The sequence below is a fragment of the Sturnus vulgaris genome, chromosome 3 (genome assembly GCF_052056855.1).
Source record: "Sturnus vulgaris isolate bStuVul1 chromosome 3, bStuVul1.hap1, whole genome shotgun sequence".
NCBI classification, from domain to species: Eukaryota; Metazoa; Chordata; class Aves; order Passeriformes; family Sturnidae; genus Sturnus; species Sturnus vulgaris.
This window is the reverse complement of record NC_142245.1, coordinates 45,033,380-45,053,358: the sequence shown is the minus strand read 5'-3', so window position 1 is coordinate 45,053,358 and position 19,979 is coordinate 45,033,380. Positions and strand designations below refer to the sequence as shown.

The following is a 19,979-nucleotide window of genomic DNA, read 5'->3' as shown; positions in this document are numbered from 1 at the left end:
ACACTTGTTCCAGACTAGTGTCTTGGAGTAAGGTTGAGAGATTTGAAAGGTATCTTTCAGCAAATATTTGTTTCTAGATTTTTCAAATGACTTTGAAAGCTTGGCTACCTAGCAGTTTTATTGGAAATGTTGTACCAAGAATGATGCTGCTTTTGTTAAAATGGTCTTTCTGTGAAGTCTGAGGGATTGTGGGACACATGTACAGTATATTGCTGTAAGAGGGTAAGCTAAAACATTCTCGTTATTGGGTGATTTTACCTGAAATTTAGTTTGAGATGTGCTTGATCACTGTACATTGATAGTGGTTCCTTTAGTTCGTGGTTTCTTTACTTTCCACCTCCCTCCCAAGAGAGGTGTAAGGAATGATAACTGGTCTCTTGTGCCAGTTTGAAAGTCTTTTTCCTTAAATTTCATGGATGTGGTATGAATTAATGAAGAATTTAGGCCTAACATATTATTTGTTTGCATTTATTTAATTATGCTCCTTTTAACTTGCATCTTTTTCAGTATCCTTATCCATCTCCTAACTTGCTTTCCATCAGCCTGAAATATGACTTTACATTTAAAGTAAACTAAGTTCAGACATTCGTTGTGATGTTTATGTGTGATAGTTACTATTCCCCTGTCCTCACCTTCTCATTTCTTATATATTTCAAAAAGTATGAAATACTGAACATTTTTTAGCTTTTGGTCAGCATGGAATAATAAATTCTCAGTAAGAATCAATGTGAAATCATGACTTTAAAGCAGCAGGTTAGAGTATAGAGGCATAGTTTCTCCACATACCAGGTCATTCCAAAAGAAGCAGAAACTCACAGAATGGAACACTGGATGCAGTGAAAGCAAGACTCCAGTATGGAGAACAAATTACTTCCAAGACATTGGTTTCTCCCTTCTGCGTGTGTGTTTTAAAGTCTGTGTCAGACTCTGGAAAGGCACTTTTATGTTACAGGAGGTAGCTTAGGTAGCTGGACACGGGTGTTTGCTGCACTGCCTCTATTTAGCATCTGTCCTTGGGCCAAGATAAGACAGAGTCACCCTGATAATAAAACTGTAGCATTGAAGAGCCACTGATTACATGCTGGTAATAGGTGATTTGGAACTTCTACCTTCCTCCCTTTCCATGTTTCCTTAACTTGCGGTTTTCAGACTCTGCTATGCTTTTTTTTCAAACTCTGGCTGCTTCAGTCTTTTCTACACCACTGAGCCCATTTCTGGGTAGTGTCATCTTCATCGCATCATACGCAAGACCAGTCAAGTTCTGGGAGAAAAACTACAAGTAAGACTATTCAAAATTTTCTACCCTTGTTATTTTTAAGGGTTTTGCTCTCATTAGTTTAATTTCTGGTGGTATTTCTGTTTCCAAAGGTAATCCTTAAATTAGGGCTTGAGTAATTAATCTTTGAATCTTGTTTCTGGTGTTTTACTTTCCCATGGTTATTTGGCTATTTCTGAAAATGTATTTAAGCAATTATCAGAATGTTACAGATGAGGCGTCATGTTGCATTTGTTGTACAGACACACAGTAACGAAGCTGTGAAAAAGAAAAAAGAAAAACTCTCAGTTGTCAGCCTTTTTTGTTTTGCTGGATAGTGCTAGCAACTAAATCTGTGAAGCCTTTGGCACTTGCAGTCAGACTGCATAAATGCATTTTATACTAACTAGGCTGATTAAATGCTACCCTGTGGGATGCAGCAGGTAACTCTGCAGCTGCAGAACCGTGGTACGAGGCACAAATGGAAAATTGCATTGGCCAAGTCAGACTGGGCTTGGCCTTGCCACTAAGAAGGGCCATACACTTACCATACCTCATGTGTTAATGCTGCTGGTGTGTCTTTGAAGAGTTTTATTTTGTTGCATCATATGTCTGGTGTCGGTGAGTGAATATCTACTTATCTATAAAAAAATTAGTCCAAAAAAGCCAAGTTGTATAAAGACGCTTTGTATTTGTTTCTGAATGAGATTTGTTTCTGTGATTAGATTTGTGGAAACCTTTCGAGGGGAGCTGAGTTTTGCACACTGGGACTAGATCTTAACAAAATTCTCTCTCTTTTTTACTGGGTCAACAGTTCATTACTTTCAAGGATATGAAATGGAGGGCAGTTATGGAAAGGCAGGAAGCTACCACCAATCCCACAGACAGCTATACATTTTTGGATGGAAACTTTGAACAATATTAAGTAGGAAGTGAGAATTTTAACATCTGCTGCATCTTCAACCAAAGTATTTCGAAGGCATGCAGTTCCCTTCGTAGAGAACCAACCTCTGTTGAAGGCACATCACTGCCATATAATTAAGTTTAAATTAAGTTTAATTAAATCTTTAGGCTATTAGCAAGGGAAATAGAGGGGTCACTTATATTTGCTTTTGGTTTGTCTTATCTTTTGATACAAAATGAACAGGAGACATTCATAGGAAGTATCAAAAAATGGTTGGTACTTTAACAAGGATGTGTGTGTGACTTGTTTTCATTTGTAGTGACCATCTGTCATTCCCATTAAGGGAAGCAAAGAACTTGATGCTAATAGTTTTGCAACGCAAGGTAATTATTTTCTCCATAAACTGTGAAACCTCAACTTCAGAAAACCAAACCCTTCTAATATTTTAATCCACCACTGCTTGTCCTTTCAAAATAAGCAGCAACTACAACTTTGTCTTCAACTAGAAGGCTTACGTTATTCTTTGTAAAAAATTGTTCTTCTGCTTGTTAGAAATTCTACTGTAACTTCTATGACCTCACTTAAAACAAAAACCACAACCTTGCCTTTCAAAAACCTTTCAGAAGTAGAAAACAGCCTTGTAGAAGGTTCAAGTTGTCATTGAAGTGAAGTAAGTCTTTGCCTGAACCTGTGGCATCTCAGACTATGTACATGGAATTATTCCTCCTAAGTTTGTATTCATTTTGTCTCTAGTACTTCTGACTCTCCTTTGCCTTACTTCTATTTACATGAGGAACTAACTAGAATGAGTGAGAGCTGGACTGAAAGACTCCTGGTTTATTAAAAGGACACTGTGAAAAGACAGAAAAAGGCAATGAAGGGGAGTAATTTTGTATTAAGAAGAAGGAAATTTTCTACAAAATACTTCAAATAAGTACTGAAGTACTGAATGAGCCATGCCTTACTGCTTTGAATTTTGACCTTTCAACATGTAAAAATTCAAAGGGATAGCATAATTGCTTTTTTTTTTGAGCTGTGGATTTAGATAGGATGAGGAGCTTGAGCTGGAATGAAAAGTTGTTCTGACTCCTGCACATCTGCTGTCTTTGGGCTGCAGCTCCTTACAGCCAGACGTGCATGGAGTTTTAAGGTTATACAAGACAGAGCAAACAGATAGGGAAGTTGCTGTACGGGTTTCTTTTTTGGAGTGCATTGACACTTTCCCCAAGTTCAGCTCAGGGTATTCTTGGAAATTCACGGGTTCACTGCAGTGTTGCCTAAGCTGAGTTCATACAAAGCAGAAGCTCTTGCAGTTTTGTTTTTTTTTTGCTGTTTCCATACTCACCGCTTGTTGACAGGAACTTTGCCTAGGGGAAAGCTACCTTCAATATACTTTATATTGCTTTTTTTCCTGCCTGCTTCACATACTCATTTTCAAACACTTCCTTGCTGTATTGATGACTACATTAAATTATCACATATTGGCTACAAATAATTTATTTACACTTGCATGAAGTTAGATATTGTCAGTTCCAGGGTTATTTTTTAACATAATTTAATCTCTTAAATGGAATAACTGAAAACAACTTTGACAAGCAGTCTAAGTATCAAAACTGTTTTTCTTTCTAGTCATAAATTAGATTGCTTTCTTAGACTGTCATTACTCGACTGATTGTAATCAGCATTTGCACACTTTTCTGTTGTCAAGCAAAGTTCATTGTTGTTTCACTTAAGGAAGAATTATTTTTCCATCTCGTTTGGGCCAACAGCCTGAAATTAGATGAGGGAAAAAATCCAGTTCATTTTTGGTAGAGGGAATTCAAAGTTGAAACTTTGAACTTTATCAAGTACAGGGTATCATGTTTATTAATAGAACAGAGCTACTAGGCCAGTAGTCTGAGTGCTGAGTAACTGTTCCTTGAAGTGTTGGTTTGGTTGTCCCTACCTGCTGTTTTCTGAGTGCATACACATGTATCTTGTGTTTCCAGGTTTCTTTTAGTCCCACTTTTTCTGCTGGCTAAAGAGGAGTTGAATCCTCAGGTTTCTCTGAGCTTCTTCCATTCTAGATGATGCAAGCTGGAGCTGAAAGTCTTGGAGAATTAAAATGTTTGTTTTTTCAAGGAGCTGAAGGACTCAAGTGGGTAAAAAAAAAAGAAAAAGGGATTCATTTTGATAGTAAGCAAACTGTGAAATTCCTAACAGGCTCTTCAAAATTCAGGATTCATGCTGTGCCTGTTTGGGCTCTTGTGGTGTGTGTGCAGAGCATGGGTGTTCTCCCCAGCAATCACGGATGCCGTTTGCTTTTAATGTGCCCTTTGGTACTCACTGCAGGCAGGGTCTACTGTGCCAATGCATCACTGAGGTCAGGGATCCTTCAGAGGGGAAAAGGATGTCTAAGAAGAAGAAAAAATAAGGCATTAAGGAAGGTGAATGAGAATGAAGAACTCTTGCAATCAGTTTTGCCACTTCTGCTGCCTTTGTTGTGGAAAAGAGAGGCGTGTAAAATGAGAAGCTGGGCTGCTTGTGAGCTGGTTATCTTGTGGGAGTTGAACTGTGAGAATTTTTCTTTCTTTCTCTCTGTTATTCTTGGGTTTCGTTTTTTGCAAAGAAAGTTTGCTGTGACACTGGTTTTGTCCAGTTGTTGGCCTGGGTCCTTCTTCCCAGTTTGAAGACTGCTCTTTTAGTCCCTATTTTCACAGCTGTTGCAATGATTAAGCTGTAGAGTCAGAGAGAGAAAAGGAAATAGCAGTAAATCTTGTTTAGTGTATAGGTGCTTTAAAGCATACAGTGTTTGTCCAAACGCTATTGTTCAATTCCTCTGGTTTTGCTTTTTTTTCCAAATACTTTGTCACGCTGTGGTCTGACTCTGTCCTTCTCCTCCCTTCCTCTTATCTTCCTTTGTATCTTGGATATGACAATGACAGAACAGAGTAGGAAGTTTACTTTTATTCCCCAGTGGATCTAACAGCTGGATCACGTGAACAGCTTGTTTGTTCTCTGCTGCAGCTGTGACTTGTCCCCACAAACAGCAAACTGCCACCAGGAATCTGGAAATTTCACTGTTTACAAGCTGCTTGTCTCTCCTGCACCTTCCTGTTTCTATTCTTCTGGTTCAGTGCCTATTTTTGGGTAAGGCACAGCTTGCATTTGCTTTGAAGCACCTTGAATGAATTACAGAGCGGTGTAACTGAATTAATGAGGTGTCTCTAAAGAGGCTGTGATTAAATTGCCAGTTATCTCAGACTGGCATTACAGGATGCCTCTCTGTGTTTGGGACTATGTGAATAAGCCTTTCTTTTCACCATCTTTTTAAAAAGTGCATCACTGTATTATTGTTCCAGTCATTGTGGTCTGGAAAATAACCACCTGTAGGGCTAATACAGCTGGGAATGGAGGGCGAGGAAAATCTGCCCTGCTTCAGATGTAATGCAGATGGCTTTTTCTTCTTTTTTCCTGCCAGCTCACTTGACCTGCGCATTGCAGACAGCCTGCAGGTGGAATGGGAAGAGTTTTCCCAGTGTACACATAATTCTGGTTGACCCCACATTATGCACATGTGTGGGAAAAGGAGCTGTGAAAAGTACCTGGCTGCTCCCTCCCTTTTTCCACATAAAATAACAGGCCTTTCACTTCCAAATGCTTATTTTTAACACACGCTGGTGCCTCTGCTTTCCCTGTGAGCCTGCTCATCTGTTACAGCTGTTAAAACCCCTGCTCCAAACACAAAATGTCATTCACCCGTAACTGTCCATGTGCCTTGTTTGGGATCTGCACACTCAGACCTTTCAAGTTGTTCTTTTTAGGACTGGATTTTTTTTTCTTAGTCGTCTTCTTGCTGTGTTGTTTGATTTTTCACATGTTTTTAGACCTCCATAGTAGTGATGTTTACAGAGGAACAACTGCAGCAGATATTTATAGTTCAGTAATGGCTTGGACTTTGATTTTGAGTGAATAGCATAACTTCAGCATTTTTTTCCCCTTTTTCTCCCCTAAGTGACAGGAGATAGTGTTTGCCTTATTTTGTCAAATATCATCTCACACGTTATGAGATATAGTAGTTCTATATACTGTCACTGCCCTACTTAGGGTTCAAACTTTGAATATTTCCAGCTACCTGGTCTGAAAGTCACATTGTAGCCTTGAGTTTTACTGTTCATTGCAATTATTTTAGTTTCTTCCAAACTGACTTCTCTGCAAATTTTTGTGTTTCCCTCTGGCTGCCTCTATTTCTATCCTGTTTTTATGAACTGACCAGAAAGAAGCACTGTATTTCTCTGTGCTCTGAAACGAACTGAGGTTGTAGTGCCTTTGTTCACAGCTATTACTCATTGATGAATGCTTGTCCCTTTGGTGACTGTGGTTCTTCTAAGAGAGGTCTTCACGAAGTTGGCCTCAGGGCTCCTCCAGGCTTTTATTGAGAGTTGAGTCAATTTAGAACTCTTCAATATAGTATAAATAGTATAAAGAAGTATCAGCGTGCAGATAAACCTGAAATGGGTGCTTATTAGTGCATGGAACTTACAACTCAAAACAAATAGGACCAACGAATGAATGGGTTTTGGCCTTAATTTTTGAGGTCTTGCCTCAAATCAGAAGGGCTTACCAATCCTATTTACAAAGCATGTAGAATTTGGTGAGAGTCTTTCTGGAAGTTTCAAAGGTGCTTAGTTCTGTGAGAATCCAGCCTGTACTGATATACTACAGCCTATACTGAGGGATGCTTAGGCCTGACTTGGTGTCCTTGAGTTATAGCATTGATGCAGTTGTAAGTGGCAGTCCCTGGCTGGCAGCAATGCAAAAGCTGAATAATAGCAAGCTGCTTCCATTTTTCGTTAGTTTCTCATCTCTTAAGATTGGCAGATTTCCCAATAGAGGTGATCTTTTTTAAACATGCTCCTCTCTTTAAGCAGTGAGTATAAGCTGGTCTTTGGGAAGTTATGCCCTGTTCTCCAGGGGCGTTTGTGGCCATGGTTCTGGCACTGGGGGAGAGAATAAAGAAAACCAAAACGTTTGAAGAACAAAGAACATCTTTGTGTGTACTTCAGCCTTAGTTCTTCATGAGCTCTCTGAAATTGCATGTTACTCATTAGACTTATTCATCTGACTGTCTTCCCAAGACCCTTCCCTGTCTGCTCCCTGTGGTACTGTGTAACCACTCTCTATGTTGCACACCACCAGTACTGCCCATGGACTTGTACCTGCAACACTTTCCTGGTTTGGGAGTCTTTAATTCCGTTCAGTGTAGAGCATTGCAGTGTGACAAAGCCATAACATTCAAGTGTAGGGAGTGTTGCTTCAGGTACAGCCCCAGGCTAAAAGAAACCCTTCTAGAAACTGCCTTCCCTTTAGTGTCTTGAGCTGTGATCTCCCCTAAAGCAAGTGACCATGTGTGCTCCTTTGGCTACCTGCTGTAGCATGGAGCTGTGCACATCTCCTCTCCAACCCACTCCTCACCTCATCACTTGACTCCACGTGTGGCATCACACTGAACTGGGAAAACGTGAGAAAGGATGGGCAAGGAAAACCAGGCACCTTTAATCAAGTAGGTTTGGTATTAAAGTAAGTGTTTTCTGAGTTGCCTGGAGTTTCACACTCAAGGGAGGCTATACAAAATTCAAAGATGTAGTTTAACTGTTTGGCAGTATCTCTTTAACTGGTAACATCTCTACTTCTCAAATTTTTGCCCCTGGCAGTCAATAAAACAAATTGAGGCTAATTGAATAGGAGCCATATGTGTGATAATTAATTGGGAATGTATTCTGATTCAGTGCTCTGTAGTTCCCTGCCGAGTTAAAGATGTATTCACAACTCCAGTTCACTGAATCATTCTAAGAGGACAGAGTAAAGACAGAAGGGAGACATCAGAAAGGGAATGCATGCTGAGATCAGGAGGAGCACAAGTAGAGATCAAAACCGTTAAGTGGCATAAATGGAAAGGGAAAAGGGTGGGTGGGCAGAAAGAAAAAGGCATGCATTGAAATATCTGAGGGGGTAACCCAATAGGCATGGGTAAGCAGGAACTCAGACCTACAAAGGAGAAGAAATCATGAGCATGGTAGAGAAGGGCTTTTAAGTATATATTTGGAAAGGAAGGCAGCAACAGGACGTAATAGACAATAATGGACTCCCACCAGAAACAGGGCACATGTAATGTTTTAAGGGTGTGTGTGGATATACAGTGGCACTAAAGATTTCTAATGCAGTTCATCTAGTCATTAGCTTCCAAATTATGTAAGTCTAATGAGATCCAGTTAACTCATGAAATTTCTGTCATGTTGAATATTGGAAACCCCTTGAAATGGGTTGTCTGAATTTCCATAAGAATAAGTGTTCTCAGCAAGTGTTCAGTCATTCTCTTGGATAACGTAGATCACATTCTGTGTTGGATTTAACTGAATCAAACATTTCGGGGCAAACTGAGGTTTGGAGTGCTAAACCTAAACTTTACATTCAAGGAAATGCTTATTCATGCCACTTTTGTCAAAATGTGAAAATTGGTAAAGTTGAGATCCAGGAGATGTTCAGCAAGTGTAACCATTCTAACCGAGGTGATAAGACATATTGGGCACAGGTAGTGGCAGGGAACAGGCCATGCTACAGCATGCTTGGGTCTTGGTTGTCTCCTGATCTGCAAAGGTATGCACTGGATCCAGGTTGTCTTGGGGCTTGTAAGAACAAAATGTAAACCATCTCTTCTTTCTGAGATAGTGCAAAATGCAGAATTGTGTCACCATTTCCACTGAGAGTTGCCTCTGAAACTTTGTGCTAGTTGGGACTAGGTAAATATTGGATGAAAGCTAGTGGGATTTTTTTTTTCTTTTAAAGTCCTTTGACTAGCAGTGTTTGCTCTCAAAATATCAGAGATGTTTTCAGTCTGAAGAGTACTGTAGAGGATACCAAGACGAATGCTGTAAATTATTAACATTCTCAACAGTCCTTGCAGTAAAAAAAAAACAGAGGTATTGAAAGTTATCCCTCTTTTAGATTGGATTTTGTACAACTGCACAGTAGCAGTAAGATTTTTGTTGTTCTTCAGTGTAGTGAGACTGATGCTGTGTTTGCATGGAATGGCTTGGTTAGCTTCTGTTTTGCCTATTTTCATCTTTTGGTGAGAAATATGGATATGGAAAACCCTGTATTGAACTAAACTAGTATTTCTGGCACAGGCTTTCTTTGGAAGACCAGTCTTTGTCTTGGTCTTGTATTTCCTCATACTTTCTTGCCATCTCTATATTCTAATTTTATTATTAAGCAATCACATTGAGTCTGAAAGTGAGAATTAAAATATCTTAAATATATGCTATTTTAATATTACACACTGAAAAATCATGGAAACACTTTGTTATCAGTAGTAAGGAATATCAAGAATGAATTCTGAACTGCCTTGTTATATCCTTTCCTCCATTTATGATGTTTAAACAACGTCTCTTTCTTTGTGTAGAGTAAAGGAGAAAAACATCTTGGCTCCATTTGCTGAAGCAGCTCCCAACATTTGTTTTGGTTTCGGATTTTTTCCCCCTGTCTGTTCTCACTCTCTCTAGTGAAAACTTCACCAGGATATTTCTCATCACCTCCTTTCTACTCTCCAGCTCCTTGCAGTTTCTCAAGATTTTACTGCTTCACTCATAGGTCCATCAGTGCAGAGCCCAAGTGAATCAGTCTCGTGGAGCTCTTTGCCCAGGGCTGGGCACAGTGTAGTACCTTTCCTATAATGTTTGTGTTGGCTCATGATGGGAACAACAGAAAAGTAACACTCATATGCACTACTTCAGATACCTGCTTTTGTGTAATGTCATTAACACATTTGCTTTTAAATTAAAAGCACTTGTTTCAGCTGAAGACAGTGAGGTCCAGCTGTCCTGTGCTAAGCCCCATCCTTAGAGGAACTTGAACCAGGATCTTGACCTTTTTTACATCCTCAAAAGTGTGCATGAAAAACCTCTGCAGTTGCACAATCTTTCCACTTATAAAGCTTCTATTGCGTAGTAAAAAATAATCTGAAGACAGTAATTAATTCTTTTAAAAGAAAAAGAATACTTAGACAAGGGGGAAAAAGTTAAATAAGACAAAAGCAGCAATATTGATGACATTTTAGTAAAGCATTAGTGAGTATTTTTAAGTACACAGATGCTTAAATCACCTGGCTTGCAAATAAGAGGTGAATTCCCCAGCTAAACCTTTGAATGTCAGCGCACTAAGGTAGGCTGTTTAACCTATGGTTGGGCACTCAGCTTTTAATCTCAAGTTCACACCTTGCGTTTTCATCCCCCTTGCTGCAGAAGTGCAGAAAATTCCAGACAGGTGTTGGCATATGCCAGACAAACATGCTGAGTCATCTCAGCAGATGACCCTGGTTTTATCACCCACTTAAACCACAGCAACAAAAAAAAAACCAAACCAAAACCTCCAAAGCGTTAGAAAAACAGACAAACCACAAAAACCCCAAACAAACCCAAGAAGCCTCAAAATCAGTTACAAAAACCTTTTTAGGAAAGCAAAGAAACTCTAAGAACAGGAAGTGTTATTGATGATAAGACCTTTCTATGTTTTAAAAGGAAGTTTCAATAGTGCTGTCTTTTAACAACTGGGACTTTTTATACCCTAGCCCTCCCCCAGTTTCCTACTGTGCAATCAAAGCCACTTTTTATTGTTGATAGATGAAACAAAGGCCCAGTCAGGGAAGGAGAGGAGGAAGAAAGCATAAAAAAATTTAAATTGGATTGAGTGATCAGGAAGGAAAAATTGCTTTCATTTTAAGAGATCTCTGTTTTTAAATGTGGGTTAAACCCAAGTCGTATCTTCCATGCAGCTGCCCAGAAAACCTGTGCAGGGTCATGCACAAAGGGGCTGTCAGCCCTTGCTGTTAAAACTACCTAAAAAATCATTCTGCCGTTTAGATAAAATTGATTTAAAACTATTTCAGTGTCCTTCCCCTTTTAATTAATACCATTGTTTTTACCTCTGGTGTCCTTCAAATACTGATGGATGCCTGCTTATTCTGTCATGTCATTCTCCTCCTGCCTCACATAGACAACTGCCACTGTGTTTTTAATGCTAAGCCTTTGTTTATAGAGCCAGCAGCATTAAGCATTCACAGGAAAATACTGAAGATTTTTTTCCAGATTCCCATGAATAATCATAGGGCTGCAGCACAGTAAAGTTTCTCCCTTTTAAATTTGCCTGTTAGATGTCATCGAAGAGTGGATTAAAATTCATTGGACACAGACAAAGAAAAACTTTGGATCAACCCTAGAAAGACATCTCTGCATCTCCCAGAGGGAAACTGCTTTTCTTTGTTTTGTTCTCTTTCAAAGCAGTGATCTTCTTCTACACAGCAGGAATGCTGGAAATCTTGAATTTGTGTTTTGGGGGAAAACTCAGCAGCAGCAGGGCAGATAGAACAGCTGGAATTGCATTTTGATCTTCCGGAAATAATGATTTATTTTGCATCATCAAATCAGGACTTATTATTTATTTTCTTCAATTTACCTGATTCTCAATAAGCTCTGTGTATTCCCCAGACTGCCTTAATCCCTCTCAGCCTTTTTTCTATCTTTCTAAGGAAATTGGGAAACTGAAGTGGGAGAAGAAAATCTTTCCAGGCAGTATGTTTGGGGAAGAGAATATAGGAAGTGACTTAATTTTTTTGCAGAAGGAAGCAATAGTTTTAATGCCATGAACTGTGCTACACAAACCGGTGGGTTATCCCAACATCCATGTAAATGGGGGATTAAAAGAACATGAAATAGATATTTCAGGAACTAAGCAGGATGTTGGCTTTAACATTGCTGAAGACTTAGCTGAAGACAGTCCAACATAATTACTTTTTCTCTAGGGCAATTGCTGGAGGAACTGTATTTGATTTGCATAGAATAATGCAATTCAGGAAGAAATTCAATTACTAAGCTAATTATCACATTGGATGAGTGGTAACAACCAAATATAAAGTAAGAGGCCACTGAAGGAAAGCCCAAATCACCTACTAATCCCAAAAGTTCCCAGTGTGAGGTCCTGGTTGAGAAGTAAAGGTGTTGCTGGGTTTGATTGTTATGTGTAGTGGATTATAGTTTAATCCCATGCAAATTCCCATTGCTTTCAAGAAGATACAAACACAGCTTTGGTTACTAATAACTGTAGAATTTTAAAATCCAGAATTGATTACCTGATGGCATTTATTCAACTAAGATGAATTTCAGTACAGAAGTTTGCTTTATAAACTGTGTTACCTATTGGTCTTAAAAATTGAAATAAAATTTTACCTCATAATAGCTGTATAAAGATTTGAGTTTTTCTAGTAGTGTCTGAAAAGGTAAATTCTTGTCTCATGTCCCAAGGCCCATGTTTTAGCTGCTTAAACAAAGTCTTAATGGAGCCTGGTTGTGTTTTTTGGGGGTTGTTTTGTTTGTGAGAGCTGTTCTATTTCCTTTCCTTTTTCCCAGTCAGGCTGCATCATCTGTCTTAGAGTGTCCCAAAGCACTTGTGATTTTCCCTGATTGTTTAATACATCTTTCTGTCAAAGGAAAAAATAAGTGGGGGGAGAAAGAATAGACCCAGAGCTGTGTGCTAGGCAAAAGGATTCCTGTTTATTATAGATTAGAATTTTCTGAAGTATTGGTTGATTTTATGGGTTCCAATATGCCTCCAGGACAGAAAGGGTAAGAAGCTGGGGTAAAGAATAGTATGAACTTTTACCTTACACTACCACACTGACTTTAGAGGGACTGAAAGTTAATAAAGTATGTCATAATCTTAAAACGTACACATTTGGAGATCAGCAGTGCTTCTCTGCTGAGAATAGAAAATTGATTGAATTCCACAGCCTGATGTTTATGCTTACTTTTGCATATGCAGGTGGATATATATCAGGGTAGAAGAATTCTGACAACCTTTTCAAAGTAAAATGATTCTTTATATTCTGCCTAGAAGGCCCTTCCCCACATTGCCATTTCCTGTTGAATAGGAAATGATAATTGCAGTTACAATGAGCTGAGCCAACCAGAAGCAGGAAGATAATAATACCTCAAATAAAATGTTAATCAATATAGATAATATACTAATATTAATTACAAATAATTTTAAGTAAGACACTTATTTTCTCAGTTGTACTTTTTGCAAAGCAGAGAACATGCCTTTTAAAGGAAAAATATCAGTTGCTTTTGGTAGGTAGTAGCACTAAAGCAAATCTGTTCCTCTTCTGTCTCCTACATGGAAACCTGTGTGTAATTTTTCTGTTGGTTAGTTTTTCCTAACTTTTTTGGGGAGGCTGCAGGGAGTGAACGAAAAGCCTTTGTAACGTGTCAGCAGCATCCTTCTTCCAGTTGGATTTAGCATGAACTTACACACAAAGTCCTGGAAACCGGTACTGCTGTGTTTCAAAGACATTTGCGCCATCCTTTTGCACTGTTACTTAAGCTGTTTTGAAAACCTCCCTTAAAAGTGATCCCTCTTTGATGCCGTCTTCCTTGGGGAATAGCTGAACTCAGGCTATGGAGCTTGACTGACCAATCCCCAGCTTGTTCAAATTCTCCTTGTGCTCCCCACGCCGTCAGCCAGACCCCATCCAGTCCCACCAGCTGTGCCAGTCTCACTGCAGTTCCACCAAGGACACGATGAGGGCCACACCTGGGTGTCTCCCTTGGATCCCATGCCAGGGAAAGTGGTGGTGTGGCTCTTCTCCCCTATCCCTGCAGCCTTTGTACAAATGAGACCCTTGCCACTGTCTCATGTAACCTTATGCTGACTGTTGTTAGGGCCTTTTCCCGGTTTTGCTCTACTCTTGTTTTCTAAGGAACAAGAGGTCATATTTACATATTTGTTAGATGGGTCTTCTATAAGACTAGTGATTGAGGGCAAAACTTTTGAGGCAATATTCTTAATGAAGTGTCCTGACATCCTTATATACCCATGCCAGAGCAGTATTTCAGGGAAATTGATGTTTACTATAGCATTTTTCATTAGCCAGAGTTCTGCTTTTATCTCAAGTACTCCTGGGTGCCTGGGAAATGCTTTGGACTTGGTGTTGAATATCCCTACTCACCACAACAATCATTCTCTTCTCTTTAACACATGCTGGCCCACAGTGATTTACTCATTCCTTATTTTCTTCCTTTAGTAGTGTCTTTCATTACAGGTAGTAATAAAAGTGCAATCCAATCTACCTTTTTAGTTGCCTTCTCTTTTGTAATAATTTTTCCTGTGTTGTTTATATTCCACTGCTACAGTGAAAATACTGACTAGGGAATGTGCCATTCATAAGGGTGACAGGGTTAGTGCCTGTATGAACTCAGGCCCTCTAATTTACTCTTTTTCAAGCAGTAAGAATGACCAGGGACTCTCCTGTTGCTGCCTAGCTAAATATGAAGCTAAGTAAAGTATTTTTGTGTTGTTGTTTGTCCGTAGATGGTACACACCCACAGAAATGTTTTCACCCAAAGAAAACTCCTTAGTCCAGCTGTTTCCCTTAAGGTTTAGAAGGAAAGAAAAACTGATTAAATATTCTTTCTCTTCACTGTTTTGGTGGCACCTGGCTGATCTGTTTCTGGAGCCAGTTCAATTATTTAAGTACATAGTGTTGTGTCAGGTGCCAAATTCTGAGTAGACTGTGCACCACAAGAAACAAAATGGGTAGAAAGAGTGTGCTGATAAGCTACAATATCAATAGCAATACTGACCTGAAATAACTATATATGCCTGATGAATGGACTAGTGTGAACTGCCTAATTACATAAACACAAAATGAAGAGTTGTGTTAAACAAAAAAAGTGTTTATTGTGTGAATTGTGTTTTTAAAAAAAAAGAATTGGTTGTAAACATGTCTTTATTTCCAGCACCAAAAGATCGGACCATTCCAATACCAGACTGGCAATTCAGATTGAAAAGGATGCAGGTATGGCCTGAGACTTTGGGTGTCTTGCCTGATTTGCAAAATATGATCTATTTGTACTGGTGAGAGTTTGCTGGGAAAGCTGAAGATATGCAAAGGGTTTAAATGTTGTGTATACAATCCAGAGCATTTTAAATGTAGCAGAGCACAAGTTGAAGTAGTGAGACCCGATGAGTAAATTTACTCCTCAGTTATGTGTAGCTGATCAGACAGAGAGCTGCTGGGCTGCCAGTTGCTTGGTTAACCATAACTTTGGTGTTTGTGTGGCATATGCAGCAGGCGCCCTAGCTAGACTCAGAGATCAGCTGTGGCAGGGAAAGGTTTTGGAAAACAAGCTGCAAGTTAGTGGCACCCCTACCACTGAGCAGTTTGGGCTGACAGGTATCTGCTCTTCTGGAGAGAAACCTTTTTGAAAGGATGGAGAAGGGAAGTTGGAAAACTTACAGGAGGAAGAAGTAGGAAAGATGGTGAGCTGCTTTGCTGGGTATCAGTGCATTAAATGAGATCCAATCCGTGGCCGTGCAAAGCAACTTCCCAGGCCACACTGAGTGGTTCCTGTGAGACTGGGAAGCGAGAGCAGTTTTTGACACATCAGTGGACACAGAGAGCATGTGGTACATTAGCTGACACTCTTCAGTGCTGGGTGGGACAGAACCCTTTTTGGGGGGAAGTGATACCAGTGTCATGTGTCAAAATCCTATCCCAGTGAGAGAGGCCAAGGTTTAATATATGGAATTTTTCCACTTTAGTGTTCCGTGGCCAATTTTATCTTGCCACAGAGATGGCTGAGGTTGTATTGTAAAGTCAGAAGTTTACATTTTAATTATTGCTGGTTTACCCCGACACCCTTTTTATCCTTATCCATTACATCAGTAACATGAACAAATACACATCTTCAAACAGAAATGGATTAAATCCAGGGTGTCCAGGAAGGCAAGAGAGGTATTAGTAGTTAGAAGCATGAATGGTGCTTTTTAATTATTTATCATTTAAGGCAGGGAGCTAAGATTTTTTCCAAGGCCATTTTGTCATCTGATAGCAATGACCTTTAGCATTATTATATATGTCAATAGGTGAATTACGTTTTAAACCCTGTAGCTCAAGAAAAACATTCCTTTTGTATATGTGCTTAAAAGACTCGTTTTATAACTTCCTTAAATGTTGGCCACATACACTCAGAAGGTGTACAGGTGAGTGTGTCTGCATGGACATGGGCACACATGGACAGACATATCAGGGCTGGGTGCGTAATGGCTACGGGCACAAAAAGCAGTGCAGTTACACTTTCCTCCTCTGGTATCAAGGAGCAATTGTAGGGAAAGCCACAGCCTCTGCAAGCCTCATCCTCTGGGTTTTTTCTCCTCAGTGTTAGAAATCGTCCTGAATATGCACAAACATAAAAATGCATGACTGCCTGTACGTCCATACTCACATGCACTTTCATGCATACAAATACACCGACAAGATGTTGGTTTGTATGTGTATTGGTGTACCAGCATTTTAAGAGTACTGAAGGTGGGACACTGATGCACTACAGAAGAGGAAAGCAGCTCTCATGTCAAGCATATATTGTGTAAAAGAGTACAAGCACAGGATAACACCACATTGGATTATGTGGCACCATGATTTGTGCCACAAAAGGGTTCAGGCTCTTTCACAAATCACCATCATAAAGTGCTCCTTTTAATCCAGTTAAAGGCCATAGAGCTTTATGAGATGACACTTCTAGACCGTGATAGGGTGTTTTTCACCTGAGCATTTGGTCCAAGCACTGTGTAATTGAACAGCTACGATTTTTGAAGTGGTAGCAGTTCTAGTGGTGAATGTTTCATTCTTACTCAGTATACTAAGTAACATCTTTTAAAATAAGTGTCCTCATCTTAAGTACCAGCAGATACTTCATGGACAAAACCTTGAAAAATTTCTGGAGACTAAAAGAAAAAAATCCCAACAAAATTATTGGTAGCTGTGTGACCAAAGTATTTAAAAATCTCAGAAAAAACATTCTGATTTAAGCATATGTTCTGGATTAATAATGATTTTTTGTCTCTTTAGATTGAGAATAGTATGTAGACATTAACTTAGCATTGCAGAGACTTTTAGTGGAGCCAGGAAATTCTTACTGTTGTAAATCATGAAGGTTATTTGATAGAATATGAAATATGTGTTATCACTAATGTGATCTTTTATTTACAATATTGTTCATATTAATATGTTTCTTTGAAGGGCTACCTAGGAATGTAGATAGTATAAGGTATCAGGAAGATATCATCTCGGTAGAGGAAGATTTAACTAGGAATGAAAGAGAACATAAAATTTTATGCAGAATGGCACTGTATAATTTTTTTTTTTTTAACAAATGTGTACTGCTCTGTTTGTAGGAAATGATGACAATAATCTCAACTCCATTTTTTATGAGCATTTGACAAGATCTCTGCAGGAGTCTCTTTGTGGAGATTTGATCCTGGGCCGCTGGGGAAACTACAACACAGGAGACTGTTTTATTCTGGCATCGGATTATTTAAATGCCTTTGTGCACTTGATTGAAATTGGAAATGGCCTTGTCACCTTTCAGCTCAGAGGACTTGAATTTCGAGGTAAGGATCAGTGATGATTTAAATAGCAACAAAACCAGCAATAAATCCTATCTGTCTTTTTAATCTATCACAATTCTATAGTGGGATGTAGAGTTTGAGGACCTTTCACTTTCTACAGGTATTTGTCTGTCTGAAAGCTTGGTATGTGAACGTTTTTTTGAAATCTAGATATTAAGAAATTTGGAGACATGTTCTGCAGTATCATAAGAGTTTCAGAAAGAAGCCTTGTTGAGTGGTTTGCTTGGTTCACAGATCTTTTGAGTTATGCTTAGTTATGTTTTCAGATTATTTCTTTTCCTCCACAACTATTAAAATTGGATTTATTCTTAAAATTTTTCAACCTAAAACCCATTGTCTTTAAGAAACAAACAAACAAAAGAACCACCACCAACAAAAAACAAAACAAAACCCAAAACAAAAAACAAACAAACAAACAAACAAAAACAAAAAAACCAAAACAACCCCAAAGTAAGGCTCCTTCCATGGAAAATATCCTATGTCAAACCGTGCAAGAAGCTGGTGTGGGATGGTCTCTGTCACACTAGCACACCAGAACAACAGAGTATAATCAAAGTGACATCTCAGCAAGGTTGAGTGTGAGAAAATAAGTGACAGGCTCTTTGAATGCACTGAACTATGGGAGGGTTAGACTAGGAAATAACATGTGTGGGCTCAAGTCTTGACTCTGTGACAGACTCCATGTAGGATGTTGAACAGGTTGTGGTGAATGCTTCATGTTCACTTTCCTACCTGTGTAGTGGGGATGAAGATAACACTTGTGTACTCAGCAAAGTTACATGGAAAGAAAACAGTAAATCCCTGAAACAACTTGGTATTGTAGTACCTCATGAGATATCTATTCAGAACAAATGTAAATTGTGAGGAAAAACAACTGGAAAGGAAGATATAATTTATCAGCCTTATAATTTCTTGTTTATGATGGTTGTTGAGGAATACATGGTCATGCATGTGTGGTTTTGAGGCTTGCTTCAACTTCCAAGAGATCTATGCAAGTATTTTTATATTCATCTTCTCCTTGGGTGTCCCCAAGTGGTGCTGCTGTGTCTGGGATAGATAGTTGCAGTCTAACTTCCAAAATTTATCTTTGCTGATCATTCTTTTGTTTTAAAATAGTTTAGTGTGGGACTTGAAACAAACAGAAGAGGGAAATATTCCCACTTAAATTACAGGAGTTTTGTGGGGTGGTTTTTCTTTTTCTTTGTGCAGTTGCATGTTAGTGCTGGGTCCCTCTCTGCCATCACCATCACCAGGCAGGAGAAGTAAAGTAAATACTGGAAACAGATGAAAGCATACGAGAGGATGCTCAAGCCACACACTCACTGGATAAAATTATCAGGGGCCTAGCAGACAGGCATAATGAACTGGAAGTTGAATGGGAAACAACTGGGTGGTTTTGTTGCAAAGTGCTTTGGGAGGACTTTCTCTGACGTTGAGCCAGGATTATTCACAGCCAGCAGGTGCCATTTGGCACTTGGATCTGAGAGCAGAGCTCAAAAATTGCAGTGTGCCACCTGTCGAAGCATCTCTGTATTCCCTAAAATCACAGTTTAAGTAATTAAATGTGTCTAAAAATTGACCTTTCCATGCAGAGTGCCTAATGCTGTTCAGTGTTAATTAACTGTAATTAATACTGTTTTACTTTCTGAATACATCCAGCATGTCTGCCAGATGCAACAGATCTTTAAATTCATCTGGGGCTGGGTCCCACAGCCTCTCATGTCTTTCATAGACTGCTGCTGAGAACTGAGTTCCCAACAGGAATATATTTTTTCCCAGTCTTTCTCGCATTCCTCAAGGGCAGGCTAGCATCCTGCAAAGCAGCACCTCTTTCTTGTCTGAGTCTTTGATGGGCCTGGACCAAGAGAGCAGCAACAAAGTGAACTGAAAAGTAATGCCAGTTGCTGGAGGAGGAGAGGAGTGGGGAAATGGTAATTATCTCATCCTCAGTACAAATTTAGTTTTCTATGCCTCCTCACCCTCAGAGTACTACTGGGGGAAGAGACTGCTCAATACTAGAGGAGGAAGTAGTAGGAAATAGGAGAAAAATGGACTCCCTGTCTTCTCTGAACCCACTGGATAATCCTGTTCCAAGAATTAGACAAAATTTATGGTTGTTTTGTGTCCTCACAGACATGGTGTGTAAGGAAGTTTTCTCTGGTTTTCAGAGTATTTGTTAAAGGAGTTGTTATAAGAACAGGAACTAGGAGTGTGTGTATTGCTACTCCGTTTTTTGGCCTGGAACAGAGAAGCTGTGTAGGGTTGAATAAATGAACTTAGCTGAGACAAAACCAGATCAAACATGTAGCATTTGCTTTGCCA

At 39.2% G+C, this 19,979-nt stretch overlaps 1 protein-coding gene across 3 annotated transcripts in view; it reads left to right on the top strand.

Moving 5' to 3' along the window:
• PCNX2 (pecanex 2) overlaps nucleotides 1-19,979 on the top strand; it is a 152,272-nt gene that overhangs the window by 97,100 nt on the left and 35,193 nt on the right. For all 3 annotated transcript variants that reach the window (XM_088161508.1, XM_088161511.1, XM_088161510.1), the window contains 3 exons: nucleotides 1,151-1,279; nucleotides 14,987-15,045; nucleotides 17,424-17,639. In XM_088161508.1, coding sequence (XP_088017634.1) covers nucleotides 1,151-1,279; nucleotides 14,987-15,045; nucleotides 17,424-17,639 — 404 coding nt within the window. The remainder of the gene's footprint in view (nucleotides 1-1,150; nucleotides 1,280-14,986; nucleotides 15,046-17,423; nucleotides 17,640-19,979) is intronic.